Consider the following 22647-nt stretch of genomic DNA (forward strand, 5'->3'; position numbering starts at 1 on the left):
ACGATGGCTTGGGTAGTTGACAGACTTTGCTGCCAAAGCCCCTCTATAGTATTTTCAACTCTTTAAAGCTTTCTCCAATTCTTATACTCACCCTTAAGGTAGCTTCTCTATCCTGCTTTCAAGGACCTGCTACCTTCCTGCTTTGCCTCACTTAAGCACAAAGGACAAGGCAGTCTCACGGTGAACTTGTTTCCTGAACCCCTTTTTTAGGGTACATAGAGGAAGCCTCCCTGAGTTTGTTCCATATAGTATTTTCAACTCTTTAAAGCTTTCTCCAATTCTTATACTCACCCTTAAGGTAGCTTCTCTATCCTGCTTTCAAGGACCTGCTACCTTCCTGCTTTGCCTCACTTAAGCACAAAGGACAAGGCAGTCTCACGGTGAACTTGTTTCCTGAACCCCTTTTTTAGGGTACATAGAGGAAGCCTCCCTGAGTTTGTTCCATATCAGGCAATCTCATCACTGGTACCCAGTAGCAATTAACAACATTCAGTTAGTGAAGGAAAACAACATTCAGTTAGAGACAGGATGGGAGAAGCAGTATCTGGGGAAAAGGGAGTGGAGTGGACAAAATAGAGCCAACAATGACAGCACGGACATTTGGGAGAACAGACAGCCTGAATAAGGGGACTGTAACCCTCTGAATGAAAAGGATGAGCCATCTCTCAGTGACCATGACTGGCACCCACTGACACCTGCTCCTGAGAATAACATGTGGGTGGAGATGCAAGAAGTAGATTGAAAGTGTAGTTTATTGATAGAATGCTTGCCTAGAATATACAAGGCCCCACCCAGGCCCTATCCCTAAAACCACAAAAGAGAAAAGTGTGGACTGTGTTTTTGTGAGAGCACACAGCAGAGGTAATAGTGAAAGTTGTTTTTTGAGACTGCCATGCCAAGAAATCTCCCATTTGTTTGAACCCTGGCCACACTGATTGCTGCCAAAGTCCCTATATAGTATTTGTTTCTATTTTTTTATTTTTAAAAATACTTTATTCATTTTTATTTTATGTGGATGCATGTATTGCCTGCACGTAGGTAAGTGCACCCATGTTGAGCAATGCCTGCGGAGGACAGAAGAGGCTGTCAGATCCCTTGGAACTGGAGTTGTGGACAGTTGTTAGCTGCTATGTGTGTGCTGGGATTCAAACCCAGGTCTTCTGCAAGAACAGCCAGTGTTCTTAACCGCTGAGCCATCTCTCCAGCCTGTTTTTATTTTTTAATACCCTCCACTTCAGTTTTTTTTTTTTCTTTCAATTTTATTCTTTATGTATATGAGTGTTTTGCCTCCATGTAAGTGTACCACATGTATACAGTGCCTGAGGAGGCCAGAAGGTGGTGGTGGATCCCCTGGAACTGGAGTTGGTTGTGAGTTGCCTGGTGGTTTCTGGGAACCAAACCCATGGGGGTCTTCTACAAGAGCTGAAAGTGCTTTTAACTGCTAAGCCATCTGTCCAGCTTTCCAGTTAAGGTTATTTTTTATACTTTGAGAACAGTTAGATCATTCTCTGAAATGTTTAGTGATCTTTGATCTAGAATGACAAGGGCTGAGATCAAGGCTAGGCAGTCCTGGAGCAGTGCAGAGAAACCTGGACAGGAATGTCATAGGTCTCTTGAGGAAGAATACAGGGGCTTATTGGGAAGTCAGCACTGCTGAGTTCTTGACCTGCCTGTGCCCTTAGAAAAGCAGAGTGTCCTTTGTTAGGACAGAAGATGGAAGGGATTATTTCCTCCTTGAGTTTTCAGAAGTTAGTTGAAAACACAGGTGTGCCTAATGATTATAATCTCCATCTTGAATTTCCTTTCCCTCGATGTCTTAGAAATTCCAGAAGACCATGTAGAATTGTCCCCCATGTCCTCTTCTGCATATTTGCTTGCTTTGGAAGAATGCGAACATTTAACGTGAGCCCAAGCTAGAACTGTGTGGGGTAGTAGCATACTATTATTATATTTGGAACCCTTTGGATCGATCACCTATGCTGTACTGTGCCCTCTGTCCCTGTGGCCCAGAAGATGAGCATGCATTTCACATGGGTCCAAAACTGCTCTCTAGCCTGAGCCACAGACTTGAATCTTCCATCCCCGTCTCCTTTCCCCCACAGGACCCTTTTGGAGAGAAGCGAGGCCACTTTGACTACCAGTCCCTCTTGATGCGCCTGGGACTGATTCGGCAGAAAGTGCTGGAAAGGCTCCATAATGAGAACGCTGAAATGGACTCTGACAGCAGCTCATCTGGGACAGAGACAGACCTGCATGGGAGCCTGAGGGTCTAGACCCTGCTCCTCTGCTCCTTCCCCCATTCAAGATCCCAGCAGAGCCCCTTCCCCTCGCCCCAGGGATGGAGAGGCACTGTGCATCTCCCTCCAAACGTGATGGCATCTGGCAAGATGGCTCTTTCAAGAAGCAAGCCAGCTCGATTCCAGGGTGTGGGAGTCGGGGCTGCTCTCAATATGACCTCCTTGGTGCTGGAGCACCTGGGGCTATATTCAGTCCTGGATCAGAGCCAAGGTACTTGTGCTATAGTACCTGGAGCAATGGCCTCCTGGCAAAGCTAAACAACCAACACACCTCTCCACAGGGCCAGCTCCTTAGGGATAGGAGAAGACAGAAACTGCAATTCCAAGAGGGAGCATGTCCAAGTGGTTCATAGGGAATTTGGGGTGGGGGGCTGTCTGTGACACACAGTCTGGGTGGTTAACCGTTTTGTCTTCAGTCTTGAAGCAGGGCTTCCCAACGCCCTTTTCCTCCCTCCCCTCTCCCATTATTTCCCACGGGCCAGCATAACTTTGTTTTTCCTAATTTATAGTCACTGTTCTAGACAGACCAAAGAGAAGGAACAGTGGTGGAGTCTAGGCTGCTGATCAGTAAGCTTTACCTAGCACCTGAGCACCTTTCTCCCTTGCCCCCATTTCCTCAGCGTTTGGTAGACCAGACCGGGACAGCCCAGGTCTTGATGAAGCCGATGCAGGCACTAGAAGCTGTGTATTGTGTTCCCACAATCACTGATTTGAAAGGTTCCCAACACAGGCAGCTGCAGCGTGTATGGGATTCAAGCCACTACATAAAGTAGTCCCTTACAGATTTTCCTGAGCACTAGTCAATGAGGGTGTTTCTTAGGGTGGGCCCTGGGAGACTGATGCTAGTCCTTATTTTGTTTGGCTGTCCTTGTGTATTTTCATCCCAGCCCATATATCCCATCTTCCCTTCAGCCCCCAGGGATTTGTGTGGAACACAGGCAGCCAGTGGCAGAGGGGGATTAGGTCTCAGCTCTGAAGGCTTCTCCCCTCATTGCCTCCTCCTCCCAGATGCTCTTTGTCACTGGTTCTGAGGGTGTTCCTAGCTATGTTGCTTCTCTGTATTTAGCTACAGTGATCCTTTAGCTGGTTGAGTCAGAAAAATGATTTCAAATGCCTGAGGGAGTGGAGGTCAAAGGAAACCATCCTTTCCAGTTTGATGTGTTCTACTTTCCAGAGTTTGTTCTGGCTCCCAGTAGGTGGTTGGTGATCCATATGATGCAGGCCCTCCTCTATTCAGTGTCCACCTTGAGGAAGAGTGGATAACCTACCTGCTCTGCCCGCTGCTATAAACAAAGGTCTCTGCTTTGTGGATCATAGAACTCCCATGGAGAAATGGAGACGGCACAAACAGGGACCTTCTTGGGAGGGCAGGAAGCAGAGGAACTGGACAGGGAGCAGTTCACTTGGGGAACAGAAGTTTATCTTGGATACCTAAAGGCTGGGTCTCAACAGAGAGACTTGAAAAGGGACCCTGCTTCCAATTTCCCTCTTCCATTCCTAGAGCTAGTCCAGGGCAGAGAAAGCCTTTGGGCTATGGGTCCAGTGTTGTCTGTTATCCATTTGAGTGTTCCCATTTTCAAGTGACAATCTTCTCCTTGGCCCTGCCATGGGGCAGAGCATGTCTGGCATAGCAGCCTGACTTTTACTCCCTAATCTTAAATTGAGGAAATATATGCACAGGAGTCAAAGAGATGTCTTTATATCTGACTGTACATAAATGAAGTTTTGTTTTGTTTTTTTTTTCCTTTTTGGTGCAATAAAATTTGTTTTGGCAGAATGAGGAGGTGCCTGCGGCTATGGGAAGGTTTTTGTGAAGAAAACACGGAATTGGTAACTGCCACACCTCAGCTGGGTCTGGAAGCTGGAGTTTGGGGCGGGGGTTCTCCTGTGAAGGTGGGGGGACTATCAGTGGCTCACTTTGTACGGATTGGAAATGGAATGGCACTTTTTTGAGGCTGTAGTACTAATGAAAGAAACAGTCACTGGCTTCAAAAGAAAGCTCTTCTGCAACAGGAATGTGTGTCCCCTGCAAGTACAGATGAAGTCAGACGGCCCAGGCTGTGTGTCTGCTGAGGGAAGGGTGTCTAAATGCAGAAGCTGTTGGATTTCAGCGTCCTGGTACTAACCCAGCACTTGCTGGACTGTAAACTCCATCCTTTTCCCCATGACCACCTCACTGGGGGAGAATCTTTTTTTCTGAGGCAAGGCTTTTTCCTCTTGGCTGACCATATGTGTAGGAAATGTCTGTGCATACGTATGTTCTGCCAGCCTGTGCTGTACAAAGCATGATAGAGGAAGGTGGGCTCTGGGGTTAGTGGTATAAGGCTCTAACTTTGGCCCTGCTTAAGCTGACGGCCTCTAGCCATCAGCTTATTTTGACTCAGCTATGACATTGAGGATACCTGCTTAACAGAAAGTTACTGTAAGGACAAAATGTTAGTGTGTGTAGAAGCACAGGGTAGGCATTAAGAAGTCCCCTTGCTAGCCACTGAGCCTGCAGGACCTGGTCTAGGGGCAGGGGCTAGGAAGAAATTTGAGCAAAATGCAGTATTGACTGATTCCCCTCAAGTTCCAGTGCTTTCCTCCTCCTAACACCATACTTTGGTTTCCTTCACATAGTTCAGTCTGTCCTATCCTAGAACATCCATAGAAGACACTGGAAGAGACTGAAATACCATGAGAGTCTAGGTCTGTTTGAATGCAAAAGAATGTGGGACTTGAATCAGAAGTGCTCATGTGTCTCACAGCTGCTTCAAGGCTAGCCAGGAGACAGTGCATCTGGGCCCAGTTCCTCTGAATCTAGATGTTCTGGGCAAGTCATTTTATGTGCTTGCTTGTTATCCTTACTGGATAAATTGAGGCTTCCTCCAAAAAAGATGTGATGTGAAGGCACTTTTAAAAATAAAGTATTGGGGGAGGAAAGAAAGAAAAACTTGGAACTTAGCTCTTTTTATAAACAAAACTGTCCAGGTTTATTCAGACAGGTCTCCCCTCTGGCCTGCTGCTGTGTACCCCTCTGCACTCAGTCAAGGGAAGGCTTCTCTGGCCTCCTCAGCTGAGATCTCCTGGGAGTAGAGATCTGTGAAGAGAGCTGGCAGCCAGTAGTGGGCCTCCCCTGGAGCCTGCAGGTCCAGCCAGGCCAGCCCTTCCTTCAGCAGGTGTTCCTGGAGGGAAGAGTAGGACTAATTTGAGAAAGGAAAGGTTATAAGTACATCATGGGAGCAAAGCAGCCCTGAAACCTACTTTAGCTTTTGAGAAGCGTGCAGACAGCCTACATGTGCCTTCAATTACATACCTAAATGGGAGTGATCGGGTTTGGCTTTGGCCCAAGGTGAAAAACAATGCCAGGGGAGAAGAGGTAAAGCCAGGGCACAGTGGAAAGCAAGGCTACAGCAGTATTTGCCGTCTAGCCTTGGAATTGCCACCTCTATCTCCTCTCCCTGGAGCAAAGTGGGGGATGTTATTCTGGCTGAGAATGGGAAGGACCATATTTTTACTACAATGAACTTAGATGCCTAAGCTGCAAACACACTCAAGATGAGCTTTGTCCAATACGATCAGGCAGATACTTATGTCCTATTTTGCGGATGAAGTGCAAGGACAAGTGAACTGCTAAGAAGGAAAAAGATGCTGAAACCAGGGCTGCTCTATCCTGCTGTCTCTCAGCCTCAGTAGTGTTTCACTAGCACAAGTTTATATACAAAATTATACACACATAATATGCAATGCTTATAGTCTGTAATTACAGAGGTAATGATCTTTAGTAGCAAGTAGCCAATTCTCTATTGATAATTTCCATCATCAACGGTATTATGCCCCTGACTGACAGCTCCAGGTTCCATGTGTCTGGGAGAGCAAGTGGAATGGTTGGTCCCTCATAGCAGGCAGTTAGCATTCCATGCACTTGGGTCAGAGGCCAGCCTTAGTAAGTTCTGCCTTCTCAGTGCCATCCACAGACATGCTGGGCTTACTGCTAGTGCTATAGCAGCAGCCTTCCAGGCAAGAAGGAGCAGAGCAAGACAAGTGGCTGCCGCATGAAGCCCACCTCCTAACTGGGGCCCATCTCTTCTGGGTGACTGAATCACGTACCAGCACTTGCCGCGCTCGCTCTGTCTCCCATTTAAGACTGGCTTTGATTTCACTGACAGTCACGTACCCATTTTTCTGGAGGAAGGAGGAATAGGGACTTAAATCAGTTGACAGTGCCTGTTCCCTAGAGCCCAGCATCTGCCCAGAAACAGCCCATTTATCTGGCCAGGCTACCCTGGGTCAAGCCTGAGAGCACAGAGAATGTCTAAAGTCCCAGCAGATCAAAGTGACTTTCAGGGTAATAGAGGCAAGTTTGGGGAGTTCAGTCCTAAATAGCAGGGTGTGAGGCACTTTTAAGATACCAAATTAGACTTCCTCAACAAACTCTCGGGTATGCCAAGGGAAGATTCAGAATGAATTACCAAGAGGGAAGGAATGGGGGTAATTCTAAACTTCATCTAAATATTTAAATATACATCCACTCCCTGCCTCACCCTACCCATCCTCCATTAAAAGCCCCTTGCTCATCTACTTTTGTTTTATATTACAGAATTAAGGTTAATGCATGTTCTTTAAGTCGGGGATGGGATGGGGATCATGCTAAGGAATGACAAAGTCACAAAGTTTAAAATTTGTTGTAATAAAGTTTAAAACTTAAGAAGCTCCAAAATTAGTTTAAGCCATTGGGAGGGTTCATCTCCTCTATGAAATATAGTTAGGTCTCTGCATGTCTGTCTACTTGACTAGACTGTAAGCTCAAGGGCAGAGGCTGTGTGACCCCTGTCTATGCCCAATAAATGTCTATTAAATGTCTAGAAGACAGCCTCTGTAAATGCCCAATAAATGTCTATTGAATGAGCACAGGCCTGAGTAGTTCATCAAGAAGACAGCCTCTGTAACAGGCCTGTGTACCAGGCAGATAAGAACCACTCTGACTCCAGCCTAGGCTGCCACTCACACTCTCAAAGGCACCCCCCTACCTCTGCCAGCTGCAGCACCACGGTGTGATCCATATTGAGTTCAGCTGGAACAGACTGAATGAGGTAAGTGCCGCCCACAGGGATGATGCTGAAGCCAGTGCCCAGTGCTTTCAGTTTCTTGATGGCCCTGATCAGGTCGTCTCTGAGGTGAGGAAGAGCAGCTTAAAGACACCTGGCAGATCAGACCTGACAGTGATGCACACTCAGCTCTGAGTAAAACAACAGCCAAAGGCCGCAGTGTGAACTACAGCAAACCAGAGAACACTCACCCATTTTTAAAGATGGCAACAGCTGATTACTCCCCCTTGGAAATTCTATCCAGTCTTGCCACCCTTTCTGACTAGCTGACAGCTAACTCAGAGAAAAAGAAAACCCATTCAACAATGTGTGGATCACAAAGCACAAACACTTGAGATTAATGCCCACTGCCAGGGAGACAACTTCATGATTAGAATGCTCTTGTTATACACTAGAGGAGACAGAAATCTGTTTCTTATCACACCAGCTCATCCTCCTAAGAACCAGTGTACAATGGCATGGCTGGCAATCTTTTTGGGGGAGCTTTTTTTTTTCTTTTTGAGACAGATCTCCATGTAGCCCCAGCTGTCCTGGAACTCACTATGTAGACCAGGCTGGCCTTGAACTCACAAAGATCTGCCTGCCTCTGCCTCCCGAGTGCTAGGATTAAAGGCATGCGCCACCACACCTGGCATTGCAATCATTTACCGTTGCTTTTTTTTTTTTTTTTTTTTTTTAATATCCTAGGTCTTCATAATGTCACATTGGGCTGGAATCTTGGGAGCTACATCTAGAACGACCATTTATCTTTTCTCAACTTGGACTCACAGAAACTGGCCAACCAGATCAATCTACGCCCCATCACCTGATCCTCACCTCAGTCCCCAGCCTTTCTAGGTGCTTACTCTAGGCTCCTTCACAAATAATCTCAAGAGCATGTAGAGCCCCAAGCACATTAAAAATATGCATGAAAAATACATGTAGTAATTTTAATTGAGAAATGGATTTTTATTTTCATTAGTGCTAGAGATCAAACCCAAAACAACATACATACTAGTTCTGCCACTGAGCTACAACCTAGTCACCTTTTTTTTTTTTTTTCCCCCAGACAGGGTCTTACGTAGCCCAGGTTGACCTCAAACTTGCTATAGCTAACAATGACTTTGAGCTTCCTGCTTCCATCTCCGTGGTGCCAGAATCACAGATGTACATCACTAAGCTACTTTACGTGGTGCTGGGGACTATACCCAAGGTTTCATGCATAGTAGACAAGCTCCTACCAACTAAGCTACATTCCCAGCTTTTGAGTATGTGTGTTACGTAGCCCAGGTTGACCTCAAACTTGCTATAGCTAACAATGACTTTGAGCTTCCTGCTTCCATCTCCGTGGTGCCAGAATCACAGATGTACATCACTAAGCTACTTTACGTGGTGCTGGGGACTATACCCAAGGTTTCATGCATAGTAGACAAGCTCCTACCAACTAAGCTACATTCCCAGCTTTTGAGTATGTGTGGTATTTTGAAGCATGGCCTCATTTTACAGCCTTGAACTCAGCAATCCTGCCTCAGAGTCCCACGTGTTGGTATTATAGGCATGAGCCACCATGTCTGGCTTCCAACCCTTTGTTTTTTCGAGATAGGATCTCACTATGTAGTACTGGCTGGCCTGGAATGTGCTATGTGGACCAGGATAGCCCAAAGTCTTGGAGATCTACCTGCCTCTGCCTCCTCCCCAAGTGCTAGGATTTAAAGGCATGCACCACTGTGCTCAGCTAAAAAAAATTTTTTTTGCTGACCCTTTATTTTTATTAGTTTTGGGTTTTTGAGACAGCCTTACTGGCCTAAACTTACTATGTAGACCAGACTAGCCTCAAACTGTGGGCAATCCTGCCTCTGCCTCCCAAGGGCTAGGATCACAGGCTTGTCACATATCAGTTTCCTTTTTAAATTTTTATTTTGAAGGGGCTAGAGAGATAATTCAACAGTTAAGAGCACTGGTTGTTCTTGCAGAAGAGCTGGGTTTGAATCTCAGCACCCACATAGTGGCTAACAACTATCCATAATTCCAATTCCAGGGATCCAACACCCTTTATGTCCTTCATGGGTACTGCATGACACAGGTGCACTTACATACATGCAGGCAATACACTGATACACATAAAATAAAAATAAATTTTAAAAATGTTTTCATTTTAAGACAGGGTCTTGACAAGTTGCCCAGACTGGCCTCAAATTTGTGATCCTCCTGCCACAGCCGCTAAAGTAGCCAGGATAACAGACATGAGCCACTGCACCTGTTTTCTTTTTTTTTATGTGTATGTGTGGGATGAAGTTTTGGTTTTTAAGAAGATGGAGATAGGGATTGGAGAGATGGCTCAGCAGTTAAGAGCACTGACTGCTCTTGAAAAGAATTCAGGTTGGTTTCCCAGCATCCACATGGCAGGTAACAACTATCTAACTCCCAGTTCCAGGGGATCCAATGCTCTCTTCTGGCCTGTCTGGGCACTGCACAACATGGGTGCTCTTAAATACATGCAGGCAAAACATACACATAAAATAAAAATAAATAATAGTGATAAGAAAAGGTGGAGCCAGGTGTGGTGGCACACACCTTTAGTCCCAGCACTCGGGAGGCAGAGGCAGGCAGGTCTCTGGGAGATCGAGGCCAACCAGGTTTACATAGCGAGTTCCAGGTCAGCTGGAGCTAAAAGGAGACCCAGTTTCAAAATTACCAAAAACAGAAAAAGAAAAGATGGGGGAAAAAAGGCTCAGAAGTTCAAGGTAATCCTCTGCTGCAGTTTGAGGCCAGTGTGGGATACATGACTGTCTGTTTCAAACAAAAATTTTTAAAGGTCCAAGGGTGTTGTTCAGTCATAGAGTGCTTGCCTAGCATAAGCCCTTGGGTTCAATCCACAATACCATCAAAAAAAAGGAAAAAGGGAAAAAAAAGGAATGTTTTCTTATCACACAGAGGAATGAAAGTACTTCCAAAGCTAACATAGACATAGGAAGAATAGAGAATAAAAAGTTCTAGGGGGGCTGGAGAGATGGCTCAGTGATTAAGAACACTGGCTCTTCTTGCAGAAGACCTGGGTTCAAATCCCAGCACCCACTCACATGGCAGCTAACAACTGTCTGTAACTCCAGTTCCAGGGGATCCGACAGCCTCCTCTGTCCTCCGAGGGCATTGCACAAACACAGGTGCACTTACCTACATGCAGGTAATACATGCATTCACTTAAAAAAAATTTTTTTTTTTAATTAAAAGCTCTAAGGGGCTGAAGAAATGGCTCAGCAGTTAAGAACACTGACTGTTCTTGCAGAGGACCAGAGTTTGAATCCTAGCACCCACATGGCAGCTAACAGCCATCTGTAACTTCAGTTCCAGAAGATCCGAAGTCCTCTGTGGGCACTGCACGACACAGGTGCACTTTCCTACATGTAGGCATAACACTCATACACATAAAATAAAAAAAATAGTTCAAATGTAAAACATTTCCCCAGAGCTGGAGATGAAGTCAGGGGGGACTTGTGCATGCTGGACAAGCATTCCACCACTGAGCACACCCTTAGAACCCCACTTTTTAGACTGGAGAAATGGCTCAGCAGTAAGTGCACTGGCTATTCTTGCAGAAACCTGGGTTTACTTCCCAGCACCAACATGGCAGCTAACCACTGCCTGTAACTCCAGTAACGCCCCCATCTGACATCCGGGTATTGCATGGCATGGGAGCACTTACATTCATGCAAGCAATACATTAATGCATGCAAACTAAAATAATAAATAAAAGAATAGAGAAATAAAGGAGGAAGAAATAAAGAAAGAAAGAAAGAAAGAAAGAAAGAAAGAAAGAAAGAAAGAAAGAAAGAAAGAAAGAAAGAAAGAAAGAAAGAAAGAAAGAAAGAAAGAAAGAAAGAAAGAAAGAAAGAAAGAAAGAAAGAAAGAAAGAAAGAAAGAAAGAAAGAAAGAAAGAAAGAAAGAAAGAAAGAAAGAAAGAAAGAAAGAAAGAAAGAAAGAAAGAAAGAAAGAAAGAAAGAAAGAAAGAAAGAAAGGAAGAAATAAAGAAAGAAAGAAAGAAAGAAAGAAAGAAAGAAAGAAAGAAAGAAAGAAAGAAAGAAAAGAAAGGAGAAAGAAAAACATCAGAAGCAGACAACAAAACAAAACAAAACTGTTCTTGCAGGTTTGAATCCCAGCAACCACATCGCAGCTAAAAAATGTCTGCAACTCCAGTTCCAGGGGATCCGACAGCCTCTTCTATCCTCTGCTGGCACTGCATGACACGGGTGCACTTACTTACATGCAGGCAATACACTCATACACATAAAATAAATTTTAAAAAAAAAAGAATTTTTAGTAGGGGAGGCCCAGGAAAACCTCAAACAAAGGCAGCAGATAAGCATGGTGGCTTATGCCTACATTTCCTGCACTCAGGAGACTGAGGCAGACTATGAATTTCCAGGCCCGTCCGGGATCATAGTGAGACCTTGCCTGAAAAAACAATGAAGGGGCAGGGGAGATAGCTCAGCAAATGAGGGCACTTGCTGTTCTTCCAGAGGTCCTGACTTCTATTCCCATCACAAAAACCTGTAATTCCAGCTCCAAAGTATTTGATGCCTGTCTTCTAGCCTCCATAGACACTCACACATAGATGGCATATTCATATTCTCTCTCTCTCTCTCTCTCACACACACACACACACACACACACAGAACTTAAAAAAAAACAAAGAGCCAGGCGTGGTGGCGCACACCTTTAATCCCAGCACTCAGGAGGCAGAGGCAAGCGGATTTCTGTGAGTTCAAGGCCAGCCTGGTCTACACAGTGGATATGAGAGCTTTGCTTCCCTCCTTCTCTAGCCATGTTTGCTGCCATGCCTCTCTGCCATGATGGACTCAGCAGTTAAGAGCGCTGACTGCTCTTGCAAAGAACCTGGGTTTGATTCCAAACAGCAGTTAACAACTGTCTGAAACTCCAGTTCCAGAGGATCCAAAACCCTCTTCTGACCTCTGTGAGCATTGCATGACAGGGGTGCACTTACATGCATGCAGGCAATACACTCATACACATAAAATAAAATACAATAAAAAAGAAAAGAAAAAGAAGATGGAGGAGCTGGCAAGATGGTTCAGTGGGTAAAGGTGTCTCCCACAAGGACTGATGACCTGAATTCTAGTACCAGGATGGACATGGAAGGAGAAAATCAACTCCCAAAAGTTGTCCTCTCACCTCCACACATGTACTGTGGCATGTGTTCACGCATATACATATTTCTAATTAAACAAATAAAATGTGGAAAGAATACAAGATGATGATAGAGCCATGCATGGTGTCTCAATCCTGTAATTCTAGCACTCCAAGAGGCTAAGGAAGAAGAAATCACAAGTTTGCGACCAGCACAAGCAAAATACAAGTTCCAGGCTAACCTGGGATTTATAGTGAGATGTTATTTTAAAAAAGGGAAAGAAAAGATGGTGCTACCAAACGGCACCTTGTTTCGTTTCTTTGAGAGAAGGTCTTGCCCACCCTCCACTATGTATCTGAGGGTGACTTTGAACTCTTGATCCTCCTGCCTCTACCTCCCAAGTGCTAGGATTGTAAGTGTACTACATCACAGCTGGCTTTGTTTTGTGTTATTGAGATAGGGACTCATTGTATAACCCAGGTAGTTTATTAAATAAATAAACTATTTATTTAGTCCAGGCGGAACTCCAATTCATGATTTTGCCCCAGCCTTCTGTGTGATGGAATTATGGGTATGCCCCCAGCAGGCTCAGCCAGATGATCAATTTTCTTTTTATTTATTATTACTGTGCATTATATGTATTATGTGAATGGGTAGTTTGCATGTGCTACAACACATACAGAGGTCAGAGGACAACTCTGTGAACTCAATTCTCTCCTTCCACCTTTATGTGGGTTCCAGAGATCAAACTCAGCTGATCAGGCTTTAAGGTCAGATTCTAGGGAGCTCGGAGACTCTGCTGGCATCACCATATTTCAGAGACAGGGCAGGTCTATAGTCACAATAAGAACATAACCCAGACATATTGTATACCAGAGCATAAGGCCAACCTCCCACCTTCCTATTATTTAACCTTGGTTGTGGAGCTATGTTTCGAGACTTTGCAGGCATGCAGACTACAGGACAGAAATCAGAGAACTCTAAAGCCCAGTCCACAAGACCCAACTACCCTTACCTCCATTCCGATGTTTCAGGGCCAGGCACACTTCAATAATTTGGACACCCAGCTCATAATAGAAGTCTCCAACGCCTAGCATCTCAGACCAAAATCCTTTTCCAGCTAAAGACAGAAAAACAAAAGGTAGATTATTCATTCATTTTCATTCCTTCCATCTTTTCAACACTGGATTAAAATATCTATCCTGTGGGATATCCTAAGCCTAAGTCCTGCTCTACTTACAACTCAAGAGCCTCTGAGCCAGGCATATCAACACAGAGTGCACACCTGTATCCCAGCATTCTGAACGGAGAAGCAGGAGGGTCAGCAGCTCAAGACCATTCTCAGCTCCAGAGACATTTTGAGGCCAGCAAGGGATACATGAGATCCTGACTCAAGGGGGTAAAAAAGGGATGGACAGAGCATGGTGATGCACAACTTTAACCTCAGCATTCAGGAGGCAAAGGCAGGCAGAGCTCTGTGAGGCCTGGTCTACATAGTGAGTGAGGCCAGCCTGGTCTACATAGTGAGTTCCAGGTCAGCTGGGGTTACAGAGAAACACTGTCTCAAAAACAAACAAAAGCCAGGCACATGGAGTAGGTTTATAACTCCAGTGCTAAGGAGGCAGAGATAAACAGATCCTGAGACTCACTACATAGGCAGCCTAGCCTACTAGCTAAATTCTAAGCCAGAGACCCATCTCAAAAAGAAGGTGGAAAGCACCTAAGGAACAACACCCAAGGTTATTCTTTGACCTCCATGTGCACCTGAACATGTACGCACTCATTACATACACATAGACACAAACAAAAAGAAACTGGCTAGGGGCCAGAGGGTGGATTAGAGGTTAAGAGCACTTGCTGCTCTTGCAAAGGACCTAGATTCAGTTCCCAGCACACAACTGCCTGTAACTCCAGTTCCAGGGCATCCAACATCCTGTTATGGTTTCTGTGGGCACCTGCAGTCATGCGGTACATATAAACACACGTAGGCACACACACGTACACACAAATATAAATAAATAAAAAGAAGCTGCCGGGAGTGGTGGCACACACCTTTAATCCCAGCACTGGGGAGGCAGAGGCAGGTGGATCTCTGTGAGTTCAAGGCCAGCCTGGTCTACATAGTGAGTTCCAGGACAGCTGGGACTACAGGGAGACCCTGTCTCAAAAAGACCAAAAAAAGAAAAAAAAAAAAGAAGCTGTCTAGATATACAGAAGCTCCTCAACATACAATGGGATTATGTCCTAATAAACCCACCCACTCTAAACTGAAAATTCATTCTAAGGTGGGCATGGTAGCACACACCTGTACTTTAGCATTTGAGAAGTAGAGGTAGGAGAATTATGAGTTCAAGATCTTGGCAACACAGCTAGTTTGAGGCCATCTACAGAGTCTACATGAGACTCTGTCTCACAAAAAAAGAAAAAAGAAAATAATTTTGAAAAACTGGATATAGTAGTTCCTGCCTTTCATCTTACTACTCAAGAGGTTCAGCAAGAGGACTGCTACCTTGGCTACATGGTAAGTTACAGGCCAGCCAGGACTACATACCCAAACCCTATCTCAAAAAAACAACAGGAGCTGGAGCAATGGTCAGTGGTTAAGAGCACTTGCTGCTCTTGCAAAGGGCCAGGGATCAGCTCCCAGCACCCACATAGCAGCTCATAACCATCTGTATCTCCAGTTCCAAGGGATACAATGTCCTCTTCTGATCTCCAAGGGCACCAGGCATGCATGTAGTATACACATACATACATGCATATGAATATTCATATGCATATACTAAATAAATCAATTTTAACAGGAACTACAACACAGAAACACCTTAAATCAGGGACCAATTGTACCTTAAACTACCAATAGTACTTAACATCTATAATTATAGGACAGGATCGAGAAACATCTACTTTCTCCTCCATATAGCTCTTTGTTGTCCAACAGCATGATCCCATACTACTGTCCTAAAAAATTATTTTTGTGCCGGGCGTGATGGCACAAGCCTTTAATCTCAGCACTCTGGTGGCAGAGGCAGGTGGCTCTCTGAGAGTTCCAGGCCAGCCTAGTCTACATAGTGAGTTCCAGGCCACCTGGGGCTACAGGGAGACCCTGTCTGAAAAAGACCAGACTGGGCCCATTTTTCTTTGCTCAGGCCAAAGTGACACTAGAATCCAAACTCACTTCTGAACACAAATGGTAAGAAGATATGTAACCAGGCTAATAGGAGAGAGACAGCTTATAGATCCAGAGATGTTAAGGGAGGTGGGGGGAGAAGTGGCTAGGAAGATGGCTGTGACAGTAACGTGTTTGCCCTACAAGCATGAGGGCATGAAATGTGAGCCTCAGAACAGAATGTAGAAAACAGAGCTTGGTGGCAAGAGTCTGTAATCCCAGCACTGAGAAGAAAGAAACAGGTGGCCCCTGGGACTCCCCCCTGGACAGCCATTTGTCTGTTTGGTGAGAGCTAGGGCTACAGGAGACCCTGTCTCAAAACAAACAAACAAACAAACAAACAAACAAACAAACAGGCCACTACAAAAGACCATCCAAGGGAGGATGACACCCACAAACTACTCGGCCCACACTCCAGGCTTTCCAACTTCCCCATCAGACAGGACACACCACATCCTAGGTGCTCACTAAAGGCAACGTCCTCCATATTTCCTTGCAGGACCATCTAGAGGATGCCCCCCCAGCAGTGATGATAACAGGTGAGTGTCTGTCTCTCAAAGGCCTTACAAGGGCACAGGACCCTATACAAAAAAGTCCTTACAGGCTAGAGGATCCACCCCAATGGTAGCACACATGTCCTGGAACTGTACTCGGAACTCAGGATTCTTCCGGATCTCCTGCTTGTGCTTGCTGGCAAATTCCTCTAGGTTGGTCTTGAACATGTCCAACTGCTTTGACATCTGTTAAGATGGACAAGGGGGAGATGAAGGCAACCCAAATGATCATCAGAGACCAAAAATAGGTCCCTAGCCCAGAGGCAGAAGAAAGTCTAAAATAACCAGTCTCCGGCCAGTGTGATAGCTCATGAGTAAAGGTGTTTGCCACCAAGCCTAATGATCTATGTTCAATCCCTGGGTCCCATAGGATGGAAGACTCTCCATCCAACTGACTCCCACAAGCTATCCTCTGACTTCCACACTGTAGTAGGAGCTCACACAACAGTCATGCACACACACACAAATAAATGCAACAATAAAATTAAAATAACAACATTATATAGTTTACTGTGTCTTGTTTTTTGATTTTTGTTTGTTTGTTTGTTTTTTATTTTTCTGACAGGGTCTCCCTGCACTCCAACTGGCCTGGAACTATGTAGACCAGGCTGGCCTTGATCTCAGAGACCCACCTGCCTCTGCCTCCCAAATAAATGCTGGAATGAAAGGCATGTACCACCACACCCAGCACTAGTTTTTGTCCTTTTTGGAGACAGGGTCTCATGTAGCCTAGTTTGGCTAAAAGTCACTGATTAGCAGATGATGACCTTGAACACCTGATCCTTCTGCCACTTCTCAGGCACTGAATTTACAGGCATTTGCCAAGACACCTGTCTTTGTGCCCTCTTCCTATCCCTGCTTCTGCAGAGTTTTGTTTCCTCCATTCTGAAATCTGTGTCTTGTTTTTTGTTTCCTGTATCCCTGTCCTAACAATCAACATGTATAGCTTCTTTTCTTCTTCCCAGAAAAACTTATTAAACTGAAGGTACACTTGACAATCCATTAGTCTTAAAAATCAGAGAACAGGGCTGGGTCAGAGGCAGAAGCAGGCAGATCTCTGAGAGTTCAAGACAAGCCTGGTCTATATAGTAAGTTTTAAGAGAGGGAGAAGAGAGAGAATATAGTGTTCCCATAAGAAGAAATGTCATCTAGCCACTAAAAGGAAGAATGAAGGCTGAGATACATGGGGGTTGCAGTGGTTACTGAACCCGAGTCATGGACTTCTTTGGGAATCAACGCCAGAAAAAGAATTAGGTGTGGGGCCAAAGAGTTCTCTCAGTGGTTAAGAGAACCTAAATTTGGTTCCCAGCACCCACATGGCTGCTGACAACCGCTTACTGCTCCAGTTCCAGGGGAATCCAAAGCCCTCTGTGGGCATTGCATGCACATGGTGCACTTACATACACGCAGGCAAAACTCATACACATGAAAGTAAAAATAAATCTTTAAAAATAAAATAAAAATTTTAAAGACATTCTATCTTTCTATTTTTCCTCAGTTCAAGGGCCCATTTTCCAGCTGAACCACCACCTCCTCCTCTTTACCAATCACAATACTCAAGTACATTCAGAGTATGTACAGAAAAGGTAGGTGCTAGAGAAGAAAAATGTATCCCGTCTCTCATACACCCTCCTGTGTGCCTAGATGTTATGACACTGTAGATGCCACAGGTTAAGTAATTTTCATTATTGTGAGATATTTCAAATAAAAGCTGACAGCATGGGGCACAGCTCAGTCATGGATCACATGCTCAGCATGGGTCAGGCCCTGGCTTTAATAACAAGCACCACAAAAAAAAAACTAAAGTAAGAGCCTCAAAGATCTAAATCAAATAGCACTCCAAACTGATGTGGTGCTATAGGCCTGCATCCCAGCTATTCAGGGACTAACTGGGAGATCATCCAAGCCTGGGAGTTCCAGACTAGCCTGGGCAACATAGCAAGCCCCATCTCAGATAATTAAAATAAAATGATTAAAATAATTAAACAAATAGGGCTTTGGATGAAGCTCAGTGGTAGAGAGCTTGCCTAGCATGCATGAAGCCCCAGGTTAAAGTCCCAGCAGGACAAAAACAAATTAAATAATTAAGATAGCATTGTGAAATATGTCTGTAATTCCAGCAACTCAGGAAGTGAAGCAGGAAGATCAGAAGTTCAAAACCTGCCTGGACAACATGAGACCCTGTCTCAAAAAAAAAAAATTTCTGCCACTTACCATATAATCTTGAGTAAATTACTTAATGCCTCGGTGTCCTCAATTCCAAACTAGGAATAAGAGTTCCTTTTTTCTTGGTGTGAAAGAAATCTGAAAGTTCTTAAAATCAAAATGGAGTTTCTTGTGTCAACTCTACCAAAAAAAAAGCTTTAAAATAAAACCCCAGGATGAGGCAGAAGGATCATGATTTCATAGTGAGTTCCAAGCTGGCTCAAGCTACATAATTACATAATGGGTTCTATCAAAGGGAGGGAGGGAGGGAAGGAGAAGAAAGTAAATAACATCAGGAACTTATGAAAGAAGAGTTAACAGCTATGACTACCTGATAGTAACTATCACAAAAAGACTGTCAGGAGGCTAGAGAAATGGCTCAGTGATTAAGAACACTGGTTGTTCTTGCAGAGGACCCAGGTTCAGTTCCCAGCACCCATATGGCAGCTAAGAACAATTTAAAACTCCAGGTCCAAGGGATCCAATGCCCTCTTCTGATCTCTGCTGACACTGTGTGCACATGATACACTCATATATGTAGGAAAGCACTCATATACCTAAAAAATACAAATAAATAAAATAAACTTTAAAGGCCTTGTTAGGGAGGCTGGAGAGATGGCTCAGCAGTTAAGAGCACTGGCTGCTCTTGCAGAGGACCTAGGTTCAATTCCCAGCACCCACATGGCAGCTAATGACCATCTGTAACTTCAATTCCAGGGGATTCGATGCCCTCTTTTGGTCTCCGAGGGCACTGCACAGCACCAGTACACTTACATACATGCAGGCAATACAGTCATACACATAATAAAAAATAATTTTTTTTAAAAGACCCTGTTACGGACCAGGTGTGATGGTACATGCTTTTAATCCCAGCACTTGGGTGGCAGAGGCAGGTGGACCTCTGTGAGACTGAGGCCAGTCTGGTCTACATAGTGAGTTTCTGGCCAGCTGGGGCTACAGGGAGACCCTTTCTCGATATACCAAAATAAATAAATACCCTGTTAGAACCACAAATTTCTACAGAGGCCACTACAATCTTTTTTTAAAAAAATATTTTATTATTTTTATTTTATGTGTATCAGTGTATTGCCTGCTTGTAAGTGAGTGCACCCATGTCACAAAATGCCACAGAGGTCAGAAAAGGGCTTCAGATTCCCCTGGAACTGGAGTTAAGGATGGTTTGTAGCCGCCATGTGGGTGCTGGGAATCGAACCCAAGTCCTCTGCAAGAGCAGTCAGTGTTCTTAACCGCTGAGCCATCTCTCCAGCCCCATTAGCACTATGTTTTAACTTCAAGGAGGGGAAAGGAAGAGAGACCGTTTGCTACTCTAAACAGGAGCTATCTCTGATTTTTTTAAAAAGTTGTTTATATATTTGCTGTGCTGGGAATAGAACACAAGTACTTGAGAATATTAGGCAAACATTCTACCTCTGAGCTACATCCTAAACCCACTTTTTATTAAAGTAAAATAACAAAAAAGGAAAAGTAATAAAATATAGAGGAAGGAGAAAGGGGAAATGCACAAGTCTAATCATTCAAAGATGTTCACAGAAGCGCAGAAATCCAGATTTGCCAGACACCCATTATTAGTTCCCTCTTGACAATCTAGACACCGAAAGTGTGATGATCAGCCCTGTTCCACCTCCCTTCCTGCCTGGAGCCTTCCAATCACTCACCTGGGCCAGTTGGTCCTCAGCCAGTACAGTCCCTCGCTCCTTATACTTGGCCTGTCAGACAAAAAGACCAGTATGAGTTGAGCCTGGGGGGCGCTGGGCTCCCATTACTGTGCTGCCACAGCTGAAGTACGAAAAGGGAGGGTCTATCTTAAATGGCTTTTACGGGTAACACGGGTGGGAGCAGAATCGACGGCTTCCGTCGGTGGCCAAATCTTGGGAAGATGACAAGGCTGGGGGTCTGGGGATCCTGACACTCCGATATGCGCTCCTTCCCGGACGTCCGGGAAGTCTGTCTTCCATAGACTCTGCCACATACGATTTAAAGCAACTCTGCGCCGGGGGCCCGCAGGCCTCTGGGGGTGAGGCGCGGGCTCACCTCGGCGAGCTTCTTCTTGGCGATGGCGCCGGCTCCCACCCCGCGGCGGTGCATCACCACCCCTGGCCCGCAGGCCGCTCCACTACCCGGACCCCAGCTCTCGGCGTCCCGGGTTCCACCTCCAGCTCCCAATGCGGAAGCCCGGGCCGTGCGTCATCTGTGCGCGCCGGAAATCTCCACTCTCATTTCCTGCCGCCGGGGATGAAGAGCGTCCGGCCACGGTCCTCAGCCCCGCCTTTAGTTGGGGGCCGCGCTCTCCTTACCCCGGTGACCGCGGAGGCCCAGACCCTGCACGTCTACTGTTGTCCCGAGCATCCCATCAACGCCGGCGGCTGGGGTCCTGCTGCTTCCGCGGCTGCCGGGCAGCAGATGTTCCTGGTCATCTACCAGGCTCTGTGTTAGCCATGGAAGGTGCCTTTTTTTTTTTTCTTTTTTTCCCCCTTAGAAAGGGTCTCACCATGTTAGCCCTGGCTGGCCTGAAACTTGCTATTTAGAACAGGCTGGCCTTGAACTCGCAGGCCTCCTCCTGCCTCTGCCTCCCGAGTGCACCACCACTTCCGGCTGAATGTGTCGTATTGAGTAAAAGCCAGTAGGACAAATAAATCTTTTTTTAAAATATCACATAATTCAAAATTACCACCGTTTTGTGTTAAACACTCCACAACATGCTTTATTATTTTCTCACGATCCTCGAATTCAGAAGTTGGTATTATTGTATTCTTACAAGAGATCAGAGAATCTCTTAAATTACTGAACTGCATATAAGCCATATGGGTTTAAGTTTTTAACTGCAAGTCAGCTCTTGACACAAGTTAGAATCTCTGCAAGTGATTCCAAGCGATAAGCTCAGTTAAGGCAGAGTGGATTGTGTCCTTGTGGCCAGGAGGCTTAACTGCATGGACTTCTACCTCATGGTGGCAGTGTGGTGCATGGTTAATACCTATTACTATGTTTTCCTAAAAGGCTAAAATGAGGCTTTAGATGAGATTATAATTTTAAAAACATGTTTACAAAATGCCTTTTGTAATACCCGGCCCATAGAAAGAGCACTGTACAAATGAAGGGAAAAAACTTTTTGACTCTGACACTTCCCTCAGACATCCAAGACCAAAGAAATTTAGAACCAAACTTCTCTGCAAGACAATAAGTTCTTTTTATTTTTCTTTATTGCTTCTGTGTGTATGTGATGTGTGTGTGTACAGGAGTCCCACGGTGCCCATTCGAGGGTCAGAGAACAACTTCGTGGATTCTGTTCTTTCCATCTTTATGTGAATTCAGGCATAGAATTCAGCCCAAGACAGTAAGTTCTATCATGAAGAATCACTAAAATATATTTTCCAAAAAAAGTAATTATGGGGGCTTGCCGGGCGTAGTAGTGCACGCCTTTAATCCCAGCACTAGGGAGGCAGAGGCAGGCAGATCTTGTGAGTTCTAGGGCAGCCTAGTCTCCATTAGTGAATCCAGGCCAGCTGCAGCTACAGGGAGATCTTGTCTCAAAAAGACCAAAAAAAAGTAATTATGGGGGCTGGAGAGATAGCGCAGCCGTTAAGAACACTGTTTTTGCAGAAGACCGGGGTTCGAATCCCAGCACCCACATGGCAGCTAACAATTGTTCATAACTCCAGTTCCAGGGGATCCGATAGTCTCTTCTGTCATCTGCAGGCATTGCACGACAGGGGTGCACTTAACCTACATGCAGGCAATATACACATACACATAAAAAATATTTTTTAAAAAAGTAATTATGGCTGGGCACAGTGGTGCATGCCTCTAATCCCAGCACTCCAGAGACAGAGGCAGGTGGATGTCTGTGAGTTCGAGGCCAGCCTGGTCTACACAGTGAATTCTAGGCCATCCAGGGCTACATACATAGTAAGCTCCTGTCTCAAAAATAAATAAATAAATAAATAAATAAGGTAATTTCTAATGGATCATCGTGGTACACAACTCTAAGCATTTGAGAGACAGGAGGATCAGGAGTTCGAAGCCAGATCTGGCTACATAGTTAGAAGCCAGCCTGAGCTACTTGAAACCCAGTCTCAAAAAAAACAAGCAAATAAAAAACCCAAACAAAAACAAGAGAGCCAAGCCTGAAGACCTGAATTTAATACCTGGGATACACATAGTAGAAGGAGAGAACTGACTCTTGCAAATTGTC

The 22647-nt window shown here is 45.0% G+C and overlaps 2 protein-coding genes across 2 annotated transcripts in view; one reads left to right on the forward strand and one right to left on the reverse strand.

Annotated features, from left to right (window-relative positions):
* The window catches only part of Ube2z (ubiquitin conjugating enzyme E2 Z), a 19646-nt gene extending 15568 nt beyond the window's left edge, over positions 1-4078 (forward strand). The window contains exon 7 of the mRNA XM_008838296.3: positions 2103-4078. Coding sequence (XP_008836518.1) covers positions 2103-2273 — 171 coding nt within the window. The 3' untranslated portion in view covers positions 2274-4078. The remainder of the gene's footprint in view (positions 1-2102) is intronic.
* A 1164-nt stretch (positions 4079-5242) lies between these two features.
* Positions 5243-20650, reverse strand: Snf8 (SNF8 subunit of ESCRT-II). Its single transcript, XM_029566067.1, is given in 8 exon segments — positions 5243-5461; positions 6387-6461; positions 7307-7457; positions 7459-7492; positions 13525-13629; positions 16280-16418; positions 20114-20164; positions 20490-20650. Coding segments are annotated over 8 exon segments (747 nt in total). The 5' UTR covers positions 20544-20650; the 3' UTR covers positions 5243-5323.
* Between the last annotated feature and the right edge of the window lie 1997 nt (positions 20651-22647).

The sequence above is a fragment of the Nannospalax galili genome, unplaced genomic scaffold (assembly GCF_000622305.1).
Source record: "Nannospalax galili isolate Female #2095 unplaced genomic scaffold, S.galili_v1.0 scaffold95, whole genome shotgun sequence".
Taxonomy (NCBI): domain Eukaryota; kingdom Metazoa; phylum Chordata; class Mammalia; order Rodentia; family Spalacidae; genus Nannospalax; species Nannospalax galili.